This window comes from Pelophylax lessonae (genome assembly GCF_965119305.1).
Source record: "Pelophylax lessonae genome assembly, chromosome: 12".
Lineage (NCBI taxonomy): Eukaryota > Metazoa > Chordata > Amphibia > Anura > Ranidae > Pelophylax > Pelophylax lessonae.
The window spans coordinates 22,536,879-22,555,714 of NC_138779.1; the positions used below are offsets into that span (position 1 = coordinate 22,536,879).

At 44.7% G+C, this 18,836-nt stretch overlaps 1 protein-coding gene and 1 long non-coding RNA gene across 2 annotated transcripts in view; both read right to left on the minus strand.

The window, feature by feature from the left end:
- The window catches only part of LOC309567852, a 463,599-nt gene that overhangs the window by 422,319 nt on the left and 22,444 nt on the right, over window positions 1-18,836 (minus strand). The gene's annotated exons all lie outside the window — the stretch shown is intronic.
- The window catches only part of ZBTB45 (zinc finger and BTB domain containing 45), a gene marked incomplete at its 5' end in the record, with an annotated part of 52,771 nt that overhangs the window by 13,593 nt on the left and 20,342 nt on the right, over window positions 1-18,836 (minus strand). The window contains one exon of the mRNA XM_082273305.1: window positions 10,741-12,348. Within this exon, the coding sequence (XP_082129431.1) occupies window positions 10,741-12,348 (1,608 nt within the window). The remainder of the gene's footprint in view (window positions 1-10,740; window positions 12,349-18,836) is intronic.

An 18,836-nucleotide genomic window follows, 5' to 3' on the forward strand; every position in this document is an offset into this window, starting at 1 on the left:
ATTAATCCTCAAAAATACTCATTTGCCTAATAATTCTGCACTCCCTGTATATATATATATATATATATATATATATATATATATATATATATATATATATGGCGACCGTTGTAGTATTTTATGTCACACAGTATTTGCGCAGAGGTCTTTCAAACGCAATTTTTGGGGGGGAAAAAAAAACACACACTTTAATGAATTTAAAAAAACAGTAAAGTTAGCTCAATTTTTTTGTATAATGTGAAAGAGGTTATGCCGAGAATCGTGATCTTTATTCCATTCTCATTATATCCAGAATTGTGCAGCTCTAGTATATACATAGCTAGAAGCTAGCCCAACGTAACCACTTATAGAATTCTCTTAAAGGGAGTGCTCCTAATCTCAGCTTGTTACCTGTATAAAAGACACCTGTCCACAGAAGCAACCAGATTCTAATTTCTCCACCATGGTTAAGACCAAAGAGCTGTCCAAGGATGTCAGGGACAAGATATTAGACCTACACAAGGCTGGAATGGGCTACAAGACCATCTCCAAGCAGCTTGGTGAGAGGGTGACAACAGTTGGTGTGATTATTCGCAAATGGAAGAAACACAAAATAACTGAATCTCCTTCGGTCTGGGGCTCCATGCAAGATCTCACCCCAATGATCATGAGAACAGCAAGGAATCAGCCCAGAACTACACAGGAGAATCTAATGATCTCAAGGCAGCTCGGACCATAGTCACCAAGAAAATAATTGGTAACACACTACGCCGTGAAGGACTGAAATCCTGAAACGCCCGCAAGGTCCCCCTGCTCAAGAAAGCACATGTACAGGCCTATTTGAAGTATGCTAAAGAACATCTGAATGATTCAGAGGGGAACTAGGTGAAAGTATTGTGGTCAGATGAGACCAAAATCAAGCTCTTTGGCATCAACTCAGCTCGAGGTAAATGGAGGAGGAGGAGGAATGCTGCCTATGACCCCGAGAACACCACCCCCACCATCAAACATGGAGGTGGAAACATTATGCTTTGGGGTGTTTTTCTGCTAATGGGGACAGGACAACTTCACAGCATCAAAGGACGATGGACGAGGCCATGTACCGTCAAATCTTGGGTGAGAACCTCCTTCCCTCAGCCAGGGCATTGAAAATGGGTCGTGCATGGGTATTCCGGCATGACAATCACCCAAAGCACATGGCCAAGGCAACAAAGGAGTGGCTCAAGAAGCACATTAAGGTTCTGGAGTTGCCTAGCCCGTCTTCGGACCTTAATCCTTTAGAAAATATTTGGAGGAAGCTAAAGGCTCGTGACGGTTTAGGAGATATTAATTGTACCTACAGGTAAGCCTTATTATAGGCTTGCCTGTAGGTAAAAGTAAAAAAAAGCAGGATACTACCGCTTTAAAATAAACCTATCATTGAAATAATGATCATTTCTTTGTCAGCGGGAAAACGTACAAAATCAGCAGGGGACCAAATACTTTTTTTTCCTCACTGTAGCTTGTAGATGCTTTAATGTTCACTTAAACCAATCAATATACATTTAATGGGAATTATTTTTTACCAACACATGAAACAGATTACATTTTTCCCCTAAATTTGATTTATTTTATTTTTTTATTTATTGGGTATGTTTTGTAGCAGAAAGTAAAATAAATGATTTTTTTTTTGGCTGTAAACAAAAACGTAGTGGCCAAATATCACCAAAAAAAAAAAAAAAAAAAAGCTCTATCTGTAGTAAAAAAAGGACATTTTATTTGAGTACAGCTTCGCATGACCGTGCAAGTGTCAGTTAAAGTACCGCAGTGCCGTATTGCAAAAAATGGCCTAGTCATGATGGGGTAAATGTTCCAGAGGTCAAGTGCTTAACCCAATAGCAATACAGGACGTACACAGACAGTGTTTCAGCCAGGCCCTCCCTCAAACATAAATGATCTGATAATTTGATTCTGTCATGTGGAAAGCTGGGTAGGGGGGGAGAGGAGTTGTAGGAATATCAATAATTATTTAGAGAAGAAGGGATGGATGGGAACAAATCCTCAAAGTTGACCTATAGAAGTGACGCTGTTGCTCAATCAGGTCAAAAATGGTTGGATTGTGCCAAGATTTCTCATGTCTGGGGTGGAGGGACCTTAAAACAGCGGCCTTGTGATGAAGTACTTAGGGGCTTGAGCTCTACAGAAACTGCTTGTGTGATATATTTAGAACAGTGACCCTCCTATACACAATCTCCGTCTATGTCTGTATGGAGGATGATATAAACCATCGCCTGACATCAGAGCAGGGAGGCGCCCCGGAGAAAAGCTCAGGGGCCAATTTAAGCCCGGTAATAATACCTCTCACTGTCATGCTATAGGCGGCCAATGTGCTCTTCTATTTAAGCTTCAAACTGGAATGTAAATCATCTCCTAAACAAGATCTAAAAACAGTAAAAAGGCAGAAATAACCAACACAGTCAAGACTGGAATGTCGCTGCCTAAAAATAATCCTTCTGTTCAAATTTGTAACTCTTCTGGGAGTAGAGAGGAGTCTATTTCTGGGTTGAAACACTTTTTTTTTTTTTAAAGAAAAATGGGATTTTTGACTTACCGTAAAATTCATTTCTCTGATGCTCATTGATAGACACAGATCCTGACCTTCTTGACTGTTAGGTTATACTGCCCCCAACAGGACGACACTAGGCAGAAAAAAACTTGACTACGCCTATGAGCAGTCCCGGGAGTTATACTCCCTCTCTCGGCTATAGGCACTCAGTTTTGTTACAAGCAGTGTCAGACGTAATACTACTCCATAGAGGGGGTGGGTGCTGTGTCCGTCAATGAACATCAGAGAAATGGATTTTACGGTAGGTCAAAAATCTAATTTTCTTTTTCGTTCATTGACGGACACAGTTCCTGATCTTCTTGACCATTGGGACATCCCAAAGCAGTGTCAAACATGAGGGGTGGGAACAGCAAGAAAAAAATTCCCAAGGCTAAACCATAGCCAACCAGGTAACAGGAGCTCAACCAAAACAACTGGAGTTCACCTGAAAAACATTACACCCCCAAAGAGGGAACAAGCCCCCTAAACAGCAGCCTGCAAAACCTTGCTGCCAAAAGAGGCATCTGCAGATGCCAACACATGCACTTTATAAAATTTTTGGAAAGTGTGCACCGACGACCGAGTAGCCGCCTTGCACCCCTGCGTTACAGACACCTGATGACGAAAGGCCCAAGAAGCACTGAGCTCCCGTGTAGAATGCGCCTTCACAGGGAAAGGAGGAACCGGACTAAATAGGCCTGAGTCAACGTCTGTATGATCCATCTAGAAATGGTCACAGAAGAAGCAGATAGTCTTTTTCGAGGCTCATCCGTAAGTACAAATAGTGAGTTTGACTTCCCAAAAGACTCCGTAGCTGCCAGGTAGAGCTGCACGATTCTGGCAAAAATGAGAATCACAATTTTTTTGCTTGGAATAAAGATCACGATTCACTCACGATTCTCAGCACCACGTATATTTATACATTTTTTTTTTTTTAGGGATTACATTTTCTGCACATAACACTACCTTTTTAGCATTTTTACTTGTGAATTATCAATATAATAATAAATGAAATTATTATTTTCATTATATATATATATATATATTACAATAAATATAATGAAAATAATAATTTCATTAATTATTATTATATTGATAATTCACAAGTAAAAATGCTGAAAAGGTAGTGTTATGTGCAGAAAATGTAATCCCTAAAAAAAAAAATTTAAAAAAAAATGTATATTATAATGAAATGAAATATATATTTATAATTCATTCATTACAATATACATTTAATTATTTATTTTTTAGGGTTTTCCCCTCTCTCCCCCCCTCCTCTGTCCTTGATTACCTCATGGAAAGCTCATCATGCCATAATTTTCTCGGACCCGTGAACAAATAGGACCTCGTCACTTCCGGGGACAGAGCAGGCGGGGCTGAGGTGGGATGGAAGACACCGTCGCGTCATCTGCAGACTTGAATTGAGGAGGCGTGACGGAGGTGCGGCCTGCCGCGTCATCTGCAGAGTGCTCAATGGAGGAGGCGTGACAGAGGTGCGGCCCGCCGCGTCATAGAGGAGGCGTGACGGAGGTGCGGCCGTGAAATAACCCCACCCCCAGGATCGCCGATATTCGTGATGGAGATCGCATAGGGGGGGGGGGGGATCGAGATCGCGATCCCAGAACGATTAATCGTGCAGCTCTACTGCCAGGTACACAAAAATAGCCCAAACCACATGCAGGGAACGGAGCGCAATTTCCTTAGGATGTTTTGGCCTGGGACAAAGAGAAGGCAACACAATGTCTTCATTCAGATGGAAATTAGACCACCTTTGGAAAGAGACCACCTTTGGAAAGAAACGATGGACAGGAGCAAAGAACCACCTAATAAGGGTAACAACAAGACAATTCCGCCAATTCCGACACCCTGCACGCGGAGGTGATAGCCACCAAAAAGGCCACCTTCTGGGATAGCGTAATCAGGGGAACCTCCAGAATATTTTCAAAGGGAGGCTTCTGTAGAGCAGAAAGCACTAAGTTGGGATCCCAAGGCGGTAAAATTACCAGACAATTCTGAGCCCCTTTCAGATGAATTGCTGAAATGGAGGCCAGATTCGTCTCGGCCCAAGATAAAATCCTTTGGGCTATGAACTGCAACGTTTGACTTCTTGTACACCCCTGTTTGTTGAGGTATGCTACAATTGCAATGTTGTCGGAGTGGATCTGCAGATGGCGTCCTCTGACGTCTGCCTGAAAAACCTCTAAGGCTCTCTGTACTGCCAGGAGCTCTTTTTGATTGGATGATGCTCCTGCTTCCAGCGGGGATCATGCTCCCTACGCTATTTTGTCCTGAAGATGGGCTGACGATCCGAAAGAGCTTGCATCTGTTGTTATTTTTGTAATATCGGAATGACCCATTCCAACCCCTTTGTGAGGTGAAATGGCGACCTCCACCACCACCACAGGGTTCTCTTTACTTTGGAGGGAATTTTTATCTTCAATTCCAAGGAACTTGGGAGACCCGTCCCAAATTCCTAGAAGGAATAGTTGAAGAGGGAATGGCCGAAACTGCGCCCAAGGCACAGCCAGAAAACTGCAGGTCATAAGGCCTATGGCTCTTGAAATATCTGAGCGAGATCCACTGGTTGGTCTGTAAAGGATGCCATCATCTGAGCTATTTTTGAAACTTTTTCTCTTGGAAGAAAAATCTTTTGGTCTAGGGAGGAAATCTCGTACCCAAGGTATGTCACTCTCTCAGAAGGTGTCAGAGAAGATTTTTCCTTGTTGACCAACCAGCCTAGCACCCCGAGGAACTCCTGAACTATTCGGAGATCCTTCTCTAGTTTTTGATATGAACCTGCCACTACTAGGAGGTCGTCCAGGTATGGGATGATCAGAATGGCTTTTGTCTCAACGGGGCTAATGCTTTCCCCAGGACATTTGTAAAGATGCGTGGGGCTGACGACAACCCAAATGGCAGGGTTTGAAACTGGAAATGCTAAATTTCTGGTCCTAGCTTTACGGCTAGTCGTAAAAACTTATATGGTATGCTGGGTGAATGGGGATGTGGAAGTAAGCATCCTTCAAGTCCAGCGTTGCCATGAAGCACCCTATGTAAGCAAATTTCTTATGGAATAAACTGATTCCATGCGAAAACGTTTGTATTTGATCAGGTGATTTAGAGCAAGCAGATTTAGTATTAAGTGATAAGTCCCCAAGGGTTTCTTTATCACAAAGATGTGGGAGTAAAAACCCTTGCCCTGCTCTGCCTCTGGAACCGGAACCAAAACATTCTGATCCAAGTCTCCTAACTGGAGACCCAGAGCAGTAGCCTTCACACGAACCCTGGGCAGACTTGTGATTAACAATCTCTCTGGAGGCCAGGCATCGAACTCCAGTCTGTGCCCCTTGGCCACCAGATCTAAAATGAAAAGGCTTGAGGTGATCTCTTTCCACTGTGGGAAGAAAGCCCTTAAGCTTCCCCCACTCTGCGGAATGAGTCATTGCAGCTTGGCGGGTTGCTGAGGAGGGTTAAACTAGACACTCCCCCTTCCTCTGCCTTTGTGGCCAGCTCAATGCTTCTTGGGCCTGGCCTCCTTTTCTTGTGGATCCAGCTGTCTACCCCCTTCCCTCTAAAAAACTTCAGAGGAGTAGGGAAATTCCTCTTTTCTGGAAACAAGCTCTTTTTATCGGCAGTGCGTTCTAGAGCTTCTTGCAACCCAAGCCCAAACGGATGATCGCCTGTCAAGGGAAGTCTTCATAAGAGCAATTTAGAAGAAGGGTCTCCTGACCATGTTTTAAAGAGGTTGTAAACTCACAATTTTAACTTGGGCTCACTGTAATCAGCATAAACACAGCAATCGATAGGTGGATGTAAAAGATTTCTTACTTGTATAGTTTTCCAGTAATCGTTCCTGTAATATTTAATGACGTCATCGGCGCATTCCCAGTCTGCTATCCAATAAACGGCACAGTCTGCATGCCGTTTCATTACTCTGAGTTCTTCCGGTCTATCTGAACACGGCATGGCTAAAGTCTCGCGATTCTCCCTATCATGGTTTTCTCCCCAGCTTCCGTGTCCCTCTCTCTCTCTCACAGGGGAGTGACCAGAAGTTACACAAGGGGAGGGGGAGTAAGTGAGCACGGCACAGCTGAAGTCTCGCGATGCTCCTCTCCTCTCCTCTCCTGAACGATCTTATCTCTCTGACAGGGGGATGGGGAGGGGGAGTAAGTGAAGCATTCCTAGACAGGTATATAGATATATATATATATATATATATATATATATAGAAGTATATATCTGTATACATATAACATATATATATCCATATACTATATATTTGAACACATACATACATTTAAATATATTCATCTTTCTATATATACATTTTTGTCCTTTCTTTCTTCATATATGTATGACATTATTTTTATTTAGGCAAGGCTTGTAATTGTAGCTTTAAACTTTATATATATATATATATATATATATATATATATATATATATATATATTATCTTTCTATATACAGCTTTTGTCCTTTGTTTCTACAAAGAAGTGTATGGTGTATAGTTCCAGCCCAGCGATGTAGCTCCTCTTACCTCGTTAGTGGGTGTGGATCATGTGAAGTGCAGAGCTCGGTTGCCGAGGTAACGGTGATCGAGAAAGAGGCTTAGATAGCGGCAAACTGCGCATGCGCGAGATTTAGGCAAATAATGCAGTGAGGGCGGAAATGACGTCAGCGGAGTACGATTAAACAGGAGAAGATATGGTGCTGCCTATTACAGGAAGCAGACGATATATCAAATTTGAAAAAAGGTACTTTTAAACATGTATGATGCTTACAATGTATGTGGAATGTAATTATATTGCATATATGTTTCATGCATGTTAAAAATTTGATTTTTATTGCCGAGTTTACTTCCTCTTTAAGCCAGAGACTTCTAGCTGAATTAACCAATGCCAAGGTGCTGGCTGCCATTTTAACTACCTCAGCAGAGGAATCAGCCAAAAACCCTACAGCCTGGAAAAGTGGAAAAGTTTTAATAATTTGATCCCTTGGTGTACCGGCAGACAAGTGAGTCTGTATTTGTGAAAGCCATACCTCCAGGTGTCTGGCTAAACAAGTGGATGCTAAAACAGGTTTGAGACTATTAGTAGATGCCTCCCAGGCCCTGGCAATAGGATATCTCCTCTCTTATCCATGGGGTCTTTAAGTGTACCCATATCATCAAAGGCTAGATCCATCTTTTTGGAAATCTTTGAAAGAGGGGCATCCAACTTGGGATACTTGTTCCACCACTGCGCCTTATCAAAAGGAAACCTTTTCAGACTACTGGAGAAAAATGGTTTCCGTTTAGGATTTTCTCATTCCAATCGAATTGTATCTAGAAGGGAACTGTGCACAGGGAAAACCCTGGCCTATTTCTTATGCATTCTTTCATACATAAGATCATGTTTAGATTAACTGAACCTTTTCCTCTTTAACTTCAAGTGTAACAGACAGCTTTTAATAAATCATCCACATCCTCTAATGAGAATTTGTATCTAGTGCCCCTGGATCCCATATCCTTAGGCTCTTCCCCTGATCCGATTCTTTCTGTGAGGAATGGGGAGACGCAGACTCCTCTCATGGATCCACGCCTGCTCTCGGCAGAGGAACTCCAGCCATAGGTTTAGCCAATCCCCGACTCTGAGAGGGAGGCTATATTTTGTCAATAAGATCTTTAAAAGAACTAAAGGTAGACGTTAGTTCATCTCTAACTGAAGTCAGCATCCTCTGTGAGGATACAGCTGGATCATCTTTAACTAAACTGTCTATGCATTTGCGGCAGACTGCTTTACTCCATGAGGAGCTCAGTTTTGCTCCACAAACTGCACATTTCCTTTTGGGCGGTTACCCCGCTTTGTCCAGAGCCTTGGTCTGTAAGACAATAAATGTTTATTTAGTCTGAGTGTTTAGCCACCCCAATCCTCAAAACACCCTTGTGTAGGAAAAGGAAGAGTGCCCTTTTAACCAAGCCCTAAGCTATGGTGAAGGAAGGAAAGACACCCCCCCCAGGATACGCAAGAGGGAAGAGTCCCCAAGCTTACCTGAGAGGTGCTGATGTCAGAGCCTGCTTCCGCTGCCTGGGCAGGTGCTGCAGAGGAATCCATTCCTGCTCTGTCAGTGTTTCACAGCCTCTGCTGGGTCCACATAGCATCAGCCACCCAGCTAGCTCCTGTTCACGCTTTAGAGACCAGAACCAGCGTTTCCGGCACCCGATGATGACATCACCGTGACCGGAAGTGACCCTGTCACTTCCTGAAGCCAGCGTGGAATGCAGGAGCTCCACCTCTTCCTCCCTACACGTGGAGCTGATACAGGAAGAGCCCTGAATCAGCTGTGTGCTCACGGGCCACAGCCTCTGCTGCTGCCAAGGATCACCCACGGAATAGAAGAGACTCCCCCCTGCCTTCCGGACCACATCAACAGTACTGGCCCTCCCCAGGCACTGAGGACAGAAGAAGAGCAGCCACCTACTAACCAGTAAGTAGAGGTATCGCACCTGGGTAGGAGAAAGTACGACTCTTCAAGTCTCCAAAGGACAGACCATGAGACCAAGAGAACCAGGTTCCTGAAATATGTTACTCCCTGTCCGGAGGAAACACTAATACTGAAGTTTGAGGACTAGAGAGCCACCTTTTATCTGATTGGGTTTAACGTGTTTCCTGTCCTGGTAGCAGGAGCCCCAGGTCTCATGGGCTGTCCTAGAAGACGACTTGAAAAAAAAGTTTTGCTCACCTATTTTTTATCATAAAATTCCTTGTATTACATAAACCTTTATAACGGGTGGCATTTATGTCTCTCAGTTTGCAAACCACACTGGGCATTCAAATATGAGATACCCCAGCAACACCTGTGTGTTCAGAAGCACCCAGTGTACAACAAACCAAGTCAGATGGTCCCATCTTGTTACCCCATGAAACTCATTCTGCAGCATATGTAATCTGATCTCCCCAGCTCTTCAGGTTTACTTTACAGAAACTTTTGTAGAATGTCAGTGCTTTCCTTTGATAATATAGTAAAGTGACACTTTCTAAATAACAAACATGTTATACTTCCCTCCTTTGTGCAGTTGGTTTTGCACAGGGCATCTCTTCTCTTCTCGGGTCCCACTTCACTGCTTCTAGCCCCTCCCTCCTGCCGAGTGCCCCCACAGCAAGCAGCTTGCTATGGGGGCACCCAAGCCAAGCTGACGCTCCCATGTGTCCATTCAGACAGGGCTGCGGTTCGGCCCTGCCCCTCTCTCTCCTGATTGGTTAACTGACATTGGTTGACAGCCGTGGGAGCCAATGATGCCGCGGATGTGTCTTACCCAATCAGGAGGGAGAGTCCTGGACGGCCGAGGGACTCGTGGACATCGCTGGACAAAGATAGGGCTCAGGTAAGTATTAGGGGGGCTGCTACATGTAGAAGGCTTTTTATCTTGATGTGTAGAATGCATTAAGATAAATCTTCTGATTTTACAACTCTTAAGCTGGCCATAGAATATACCAAAAATCGGACAATTTCGAAAGATGAAAGAATTTTCAGAAGGGCTAAACATACTACCATCATTTAGCCACCAAATTTCGAAAGATAAAAACTTTCAATGGACAAAAATGAACCGGTTTATCGTTTATGATCTCCCGCGACTTCTAAAATCCAGCGGCTAATCAGCCACTCAGATCACTTTCATGAAAAACAGAATCGTAGGTTGAGAAAAACAACACAGTGGTTATAGTTGAAAGCTTCAGCCATAACCCTGGCACGCCGTTTAAAGGCCGCAACGTGTATATACACGTATTGCGGTTGACACCGATAGGGGTGCTTACAGTGATTAGCTTGTATTCATGTAAAACCTTTATCGCAAAAAGGAAAAAATAAGAGTTTGCAGTAACTGGTTATACAGTGCTAGATGGTGTTTGTTAATGTATTTAGATCTACTAGTCCAACACTCCCTTTCCCCCCAGACTGACAATGCTGCTGTCCAAAAGGTGCCTCTGTGATCCTTCATCCAGAGTGGGGGCACTAATACAGGAGGTGTGTTACTGGCTACATCACCAGGTGAAAACAGAGGGAAAAAAACCCTTAGGAACAAAACAAAATAAAAAACGAATGCAGCCACATAATTGGAAAGCTGCAATAAAGTACATATTTGGTTCTGGATTTAATACCGCTTTAAGGCACAGCTAAAAGACAAACCACAGAGCACTTACCAGAATGGATGAACATGTGTTTGGTGTAGTTCTTCCGAGAACTGAAGGTCTTCTGACAGTGACTGCAGACATAGGACGGTTCCGGGTTTCGGGAGGGTCCCGGGCGCTGGGTCTGGTCGTTCTGCAGGTTTCCAGGGACTATATTAGAATTCATTTGGACGACGTTGCCGGCACCTTCTTGCTGCACGCTGAAAAAACCCTGTGTGACCCCAGGCTGATTTTGGGTTGGGTGGGTCAGATGGAACTGGAAGATGCTGGAAGAACTCGTGGCCACAGAGGCCGAGACGGAGTTCTTGAGCTCTCGATTAAGGACCGACGCCACAAACGGTAGCCCCCTGGACTCCCCGACTCGGGCATTAAAGGGGGGGCTGGACTTGAAGTCAGAGCTAGCCACTACAGCCAGGTTCCTAAGGCTCGAGCCTTCTAAACTGCAGTCCGACCTGAATTTGTCTGCATTGTCCATTGAAGTCTCCCTATTGCCCTCTGACAGGTTCTCTTCACTTTGCCAAGGAGGAATAAAGGTTTCTGAAAAGACATCCTGGTTGGAAAAGAAGTCCTGCCCCTCGGTAGGAAATTCCATCTGGCCAGTCGTGGAGTCTTTCCGCCCGTTGCCGGCGTTCCGGACTTTATCATCCGGACTTCTGACTTTCTCATTTTCGCTGCAGCTGGTAAACCCTCCGCTACACTCTGTGAACACAGGTGCCTTCTCCTCCTCGTTATCCTCTTTGCCGTTCCCATCATCCTCCTCCTCCTCTTCTTCCTCTTCATCCTTAATGATCACAGGGACAGAGTCTGAGATCTGGAGACGCACCGGCTGGCGTTGTTTCCGGCTGTGGCAGCTCTGCGGAGCCTCCGCTTGTGTCAAGTAAGCTGTGGCCATTCCGTCGTTGTCCGAGACGTGCTCCACTTCTGACACGGTTATCTCTCGGACTTCTGGAATCTGCCGCTGCTGCGACGACAGCATGTCCCTCAACTTGTAGCGCACTTCCGAGGCGCAGAGCAACTTTGGCGCTTCGCTAACTGTCCCCATCTGAGACATGATCTCCATGTCGTTGGATCGTAAAGAAGACGGCAAAGAGCAACTTGAGTCTCTTATTGCCAAAGTCGCTGAGCAGTCTGCATCCTTGGGGGGCTGTTCTTGGATTTTGTTCATGGAGGAGCGACTCTGAGGTCCACAAGGAGCCATTGCTCCAGCAATAGTCACGGGCTTATTCGCCCTGCTCTGCGATATGATCTGCGTGCATTCGTCGATGACGGTTTTAATCTGAAGGATACTGGCCGCCGTCAGGATCTGCAGAGCCTCGGACTGGGCTACAACCAGCGACCCGCTGTACATGAACTCTACCAACTGCTGTACCACCTGAGTTGGCACCACTGGCGGGACCTCAATCTCCGAGTAACCCAGGAGAAGCTTGTCATGGAAGAAGGGGCTGCCTGCTGCCAACACACAACGATGGGCTCGTAGAGTCGCGTCATGGATATGCACGGTGACGTCACAGAAATGACCACCCAGACGCTGGGCATTCAGGGTTTCCAGGAGACTCTTACTAAAGTTCTGCAGGTGGATGTAATGAACTGCGTCCGCCATCTTTGAGGAGTAGTAGTTAGCTGCAGAGAGATCAAAATGAACATTAGGTTAGTAGTCTTATAACACTAATTTGAGAGATTGATTGATATATATCAGAATAAAAGGTTAACTACCTCCCACCCAGGCCATTCTGCCATCTCTCTCTCCTGTATACACACACACACATTATATATATATATATATATATATATATATATATATATATATATATATATACACACACACACACACACACACACACACACACACACACACACAGTTCTTCAAAAAGTTTCTTCAGTTTATTTTAACCCTATTTTTATTTTATTTTTTGCAGAGGCCATAGAGAATTAAATGGTGGTTGTTGCAATTTTTTTTATGTCACACAGTATTTGCACAGCATTTTTTTATTTATATTTTTTGTAAATACACTTTAGTGAATTTTAATGCACACAAAAACGCAATAGAATTCCCATTTTGTTGGCAAAATGTAAAAGATGACGTTACGCCGCCTAAAGAGATACCGAACAGGTCACGCTTAAAAGCTGTTTGCCCATGGAATGACGCAAAACTACGGTACATAAAAGTCTCCATAGGCGATGTCCTTAAAGCCTTTACAGGTGACCTGTTTAGAGTTAAAATTACAGAGGAGGTCTGGCACTAGAATTATTACTGTCGCTCCTACATTCGTTAGGATACCTCACGTGTGGTGAGATAACTGTTTACATACGTGTGGGACTTACGTATGCGTTCACCATTGCGCACGAGCACCAGGGTGCTTTAAATATGATTTTTTAACATTTTTACTCTTCGTTTTTTTTTTTTTATATCACTTTTTTTTGTTATCACAAAAGATGAACATCGTTTTTGATAGCATGGGCAGTGACAGGTCCTCTAGACCAGTGGTCCTCAACTCTGGTCCTTGGGGCCCACTAACAGGCCAGATTTTAAGTATTACCTTGGGGAGGTGCAGACTAGAATGCTGCAATCACTGAGCAGCAAATGATATCACCTGTGATGTAATTTAGTTATCTTGCAAACCTGGCCTGTTAGTGGGCCCCCGAGGACCGGAATTGAGGACCACTGCTCTATACTGAGACATCCGAGGTCTATTAGGCCCCTTTTACACGGGCGGTGCACACGACGGAGTCCGTTCTGCTCAGCGGTGGATCGACGTGCCAATCCCCGCTGAGCAGGCGGATATCAGCTCCATCTCCGTTCTGTGTGCAGAGACGGAGCTGTCAGATCCCCGCTCTGCTCTATGGGGAAATCAGATGAGAACGGACCGCCTGTCCGTTCTCATCCGATCCCATCCTCCAGACGGATGGAAAATAGGGTTTCCATGCGTCCGGATTTCACAGATCGGATAGCAGCGGGTGTCAGCGATGTCTCCGCTGACATCCGCTGCCCCATAGGGATGCATGGAGCATCCAATCAGGTCCGCCTGATAAACTGAAAGGCGGATCGGATCGCCCTGTGTGAAAGGGGCCTTTGAGATTGGTTTGATCAGATGCTTTAATAAGCAATTAAAGGAGAAGTCCACCCTAACACTAAAATCTCTACATCTACAGACCCCCACGATCGAATACTAACCTATCTAACCCTGTAAAGAAGAAATCAGTTTCCATACCTTTCTTGAAGCCGATCTGGTCCAGTCTCCAGCGGTGGAAGCTCTGCAGAGGACACGGCCGAAAACGGCTGTGAAATGAATGGGGGGGAAGTTATGTCACCCATAGACTTTACTATGGGGCTTCAGCTGTCGGAGGAGTCCTCTTCACCCACCTCCACAGCGAAGCCGCCGCTGACAGCTCAGCGTGGGACCAGTCCAGATCGGCTTCAGAAAAGGTATTCTTAGTGATTTCTTCTATACAGGGTTAGATAGGTTAGTGTTAGATTGTGGATGTCTGTAGATGTAGAGATTTTAGTGTTCGGATGGATTTATCCTTTTAATGGCTTGTTTACATCCTGCCAAAACCGGAAGTGACAAAATACTCAACCCTTCCGGTTTCTTAGACCATGGAGATGATCCTCAGTCATCTCTATGGTAAGCCAGCGGAATTGCCGGTGTTCTAAAATTTTGTCGGACCCATGAAAATTCCGGACCTTCCGGCTGGAGCGAGCCCCGGTGCGCATGCGCACATGGTCCGAGGAAATTCTAAGACTTAGCGAACAGCTGATTGAGAGGAGGAGGGGCTGAGGTGGGACGCACACACCGCCGCGGGAAAATTGCTGTCAGGGGTGAACCAAAGGTGCTGGAGACCCCAAAATTGTATTACAGGTAGCCAAGACACTCCCCTACAGCTGTTAGAAATTTGGGGTCTCGGGGATAAAAGGGCGCGGAGCAGTGACCCCATGGGTCTCGGGGATGAAAGGGCGCGGAGCAGTGACCCCATGGGTCTCTGGGATGAAAGGGCGCGGAGCAGTGACCCCATGGGTCTCTGGGATGAAAGGGCGCGGAGCAGTGACCCCATGGGTCTCTGGGATGAAAGGGCGCGGAGCAGTGACCCCGTGGGTCTCGGGGATGAAAGGGCGCGGAGCAGTGACCCCGAGAACCGGGGACCACTGCTCCGTGCCCTTCCATCTCCGAGACCCCAAATTTTTAACAGCTGTAGGGGAGCGTCTTGGCTACCTGCGATACAATTTTGGGGTCTCCAGCACATATGGTTCGCCCGTGACAGCAATTTTCGCGCGGCGGTGTGTGCGTCCCACCTCAGCCCCTCCTCCTCTCAATCAGCTGTTCGCTAAGTCTTAGAATGTCATCGGACCTTGAAAATGTCTAGTGCGCACGCGCACCGGAGCTCGCACCAGCCGAAGTGACCAGGTCTGGAATTTTCATGGGTCCGACAAAATTTTAGAACACCGGCTTTAGTCCTGAGCTCTCAGGTGGGGAAGTTTATTACCCCTCCAGCATCGCTGATCTTTGGAGTCATCTTGCAGTATTGGACGCCCTCTACATTATGTAGTTTATTCCTCTGATCCCTACACAGTAGAGACTAGAGGAAGGATGTTCTCACAGCACAGAACCTAGGAGCCCCATGGCTGGGCATTACACCCAGTTGAGTTATATTTGCTTTACGTCAGTGGAAGGAGGCCAACCTTTTATTTTGCAGGAAGGACTTTGATACGGATATTTAAAAAGTGACCACCACTTTAACAAAGAACTGCTATCATCAAACCCAGTGGTCCCCAAACTGCAGCCCTGTGCTTGCTTTTATCTGGACCTTGGGGCACTATTTCATCTACCGATCCCAACAATGGAGCACAATTCCCCCCACTGACACCAACGAAGGGGCACAATTCCTCCCAATGATGTCAACAATGGGGCCCAATGACACCAAAGATGAAACACAATTATTTCCACTTACACCAACGAAGGGGCACAATTCCTCCCAATGATGTCAACAATGGGGCCCAATGACACCAAAGATGAAACACAATTCCTTGCATTGACACCAACGAAGGGGCACAATTCCTCTCAATAAAGTCAACAACAATGGGGCCCCAATGACAACAAAGACGAAATACAATTCCTTCCACTTACACCAAAGATGGGGCATTGTTTTTTCCCCACGGACGCTAGGACGTTTCCTACTGTTAACAGCCACAGTCCAGCCCCACTAAAGTCTAAAGAGTAGTAAACTGGCTCTTTTTTAAGATATTTTGGAAACTCCTGATCTAACTTGACCACATATTATAACCCCAATGCGTAAGAAAAGGAAGCGTCCCAGGTGCTGCACATCCCGCATACAAAACCCAGCGGAGTCTGTAGTAAAAGCTAACTAAGCCCAGACTCCGTCCAGGCCACACTCTCCCTTCGATGCATTTCGTCACACCCACGGGGCTTAGTAATGGAGGGCCTTTATGACTTAAGCCTCATACACACGCGTCGAAAATCGGCAGGGAATTTTCGCCCGACGACCGATCTGCCGATTTTCGGCTTGTTAGTATGTTGCTTCCGACAACCAACTCCGACTTCTCGGCCGAAAAATTCTGGTGTGCAGGTTATAAAATTTTTGTCCGCCGTCAAAACACGGCCGATTTTGGTGCAGTCAGTACAGATTTCGACAGGGAAAAATCTAATGAGCAAGACTGGGCATGCTCAGTGAAGAAAGAACACAAAGAAAGCAATCCAACACATGACATCACTTCTGAAGTTGATTTTTGTTGGGTGAGAAAATTTGTGTGCAGTCTAGGCACATTCCAACCAACAGACACAACTCTGGACAAAAATCGGACGATCGGTCGGCCGATAATCGTTGCGTGTGTATGGGGCTTAAGCCCTGTGGGAAGGTGAAACACTGAGATCGCATGGCCTGCACGAAGGCCACTTTTACTACTGATGATGCTGGGTTTTGTTTGTGGGATGGCCGGCACCCGAGATGCTTCCTTTTCTTATAGGTGTATTTAATGAGCAGAGACAAGCGCTTTCCCAGCCTGCACTCCAAGCGCGAGGTGGAGCAGCACCCCAAATCTTTGGTGTTACTTCGCAAAAGCCTTAAGGCAATTTCAAACAACCCTTTGGCTTGTCTAACCACTTGCCGACCGCCTACCGCAGATATACTGTGGTAGGCTGGCTCGGCTTCGCAAACCGATGTATGGGTATGTCGGATCATGGGAACACTCCTGGGGGCATGCGCCTGCCTCCATCAGAAATTGGGGAAGCCGATCCACGGGACCGGCGGCTGCGATTTCCGTCGGCCACCTGCGATCACTCCCCACTGAGAGAGAAGGACGGCCTACTGTTGTAAACACAGTAACCATTCTTCTCTCTGAAATGAGCACAGAGCGCTTGTGATCCTTCTATATAGGATCACAGGTCTCTATGTTAATTTCACAAGTCCCTCCCCCATACAGTTAGAAAACACCCCCCTATGCTCACACTTAACCCTTTGATCGCCACTAGGTTAACCCCTTCCCTGCCAGTGTCATTATTACAGTAACAGTGCATATTTTTAGCACTGATTATGTCACTGGTCCCCCCAAAAGTGTCAAGAATGTCAGTCAGGGGTCCGATCTGTCCCCTGCAATTACTTGTAAAAAAGAATATGCCATATAAATTATATAAATCTTTCCCCTAGATTGTAGACACAATAACTTTTGCACAAACCAATCAAAAGATTTTTTTTTTTTTTTTTACCAAAAATATGTAGAATACAAATTGGCCTAAAAGGATGAAAAATTGATTAATTTTTTTTTTTTTTCTGAATGTTATATAGCAATGTGAAAAAAAATTATTTATATATATATTTATTTATATATATATATATATATATATAAAAAAAAATTTTCCCAGAATTGTTGCTCTATTTTGCTTATAGCGCAAAAAAAAAAAATTGCAGGTGATCAAATACTACCCAAAGAAAGCTATTTGTAGGGTAAAAAATATCAATTAATTTTGGTAAAGTGTCGCACGACCGCGCAATTTTCTGTTAAAGTAACGCAGTGCCGAATTGTGAAAAATTACCTGGGCATTAAGGGGGGGGGTAGAACCTTTCCGGTCCAGAACTGGTTAATGTAGGAAGAGAAAAAAAACCTCTGATTACCAGTCATTAGATGAGTTCTCCTATACTCAGAATGACTGGTCATAATGATTGGGTGGAGGACACGTCTATTATAATAAACTATGGGGTGACCTGCTGATGTATGTATGATGTTTATTATAGCATCTGTTACTATAATATGAATATGATGTCAAGTAAAGTGTTACTAAACCTAGGAGCCTGCAGTCACTATATCTGGCCACAGTACACAGAACATGGAAATGCAATCATTTTAGTAAAAATAAACTGCTAAATACATTTTCTCACCAGCAGTATATAACAGTCTTGTGACTTCAATCAGTGTGTGGTTAAAGCTTGTAGGATAAGTTTTCATTCTTCTCTGACTGTCCTATGAGACCGCAGGACCCCTGTCTCTAGCAATACCCACCAAACTGAGCATGTGCAGCTTGCCCCCCTAGCTTTGTACTATGAGGAAATATACTGGGAACAATAGAAGGGGAGGATTAGAAAAGAGGATCGAAAAGCCTTTTTACACAATGCAGAGGATTAATCCCATTAGGTTCCACAGTGAGTATAACAAGCATGCTTTACTGCATATACACACTGATTTTACTGTTTTGGGTTTAGTAACACTTATATATATATATATATATATATATATATATATAACTATAATATAATACACATATATGCATTCACTGAAAAACGATACAGTAAGCTACTAAAATAAGCAAACTGAATTTTTAGTGCCAAAACACAGAGCAGTAATCTCTTAAGTAGGACCCTCCGATTCCCCCTGTATTGAATTCTATCTGTACAGTTTTACTTCATTTTGTATAGAGCAATGCAAACTGTTGGCGCCATTTAAGGCGATTATAAACATTTTTTTTTTCTTCAAATAATAAACATATCAGACTTAGCCCCCGTTCACACTGGGGCAACCTGTCAGGCGACCTGGTCGCCTGACAGGTCGCCTGCCATAGAGAAGCTGCGGACCCGTTCTAATAGGAGCGACACAAGTCGGTCCG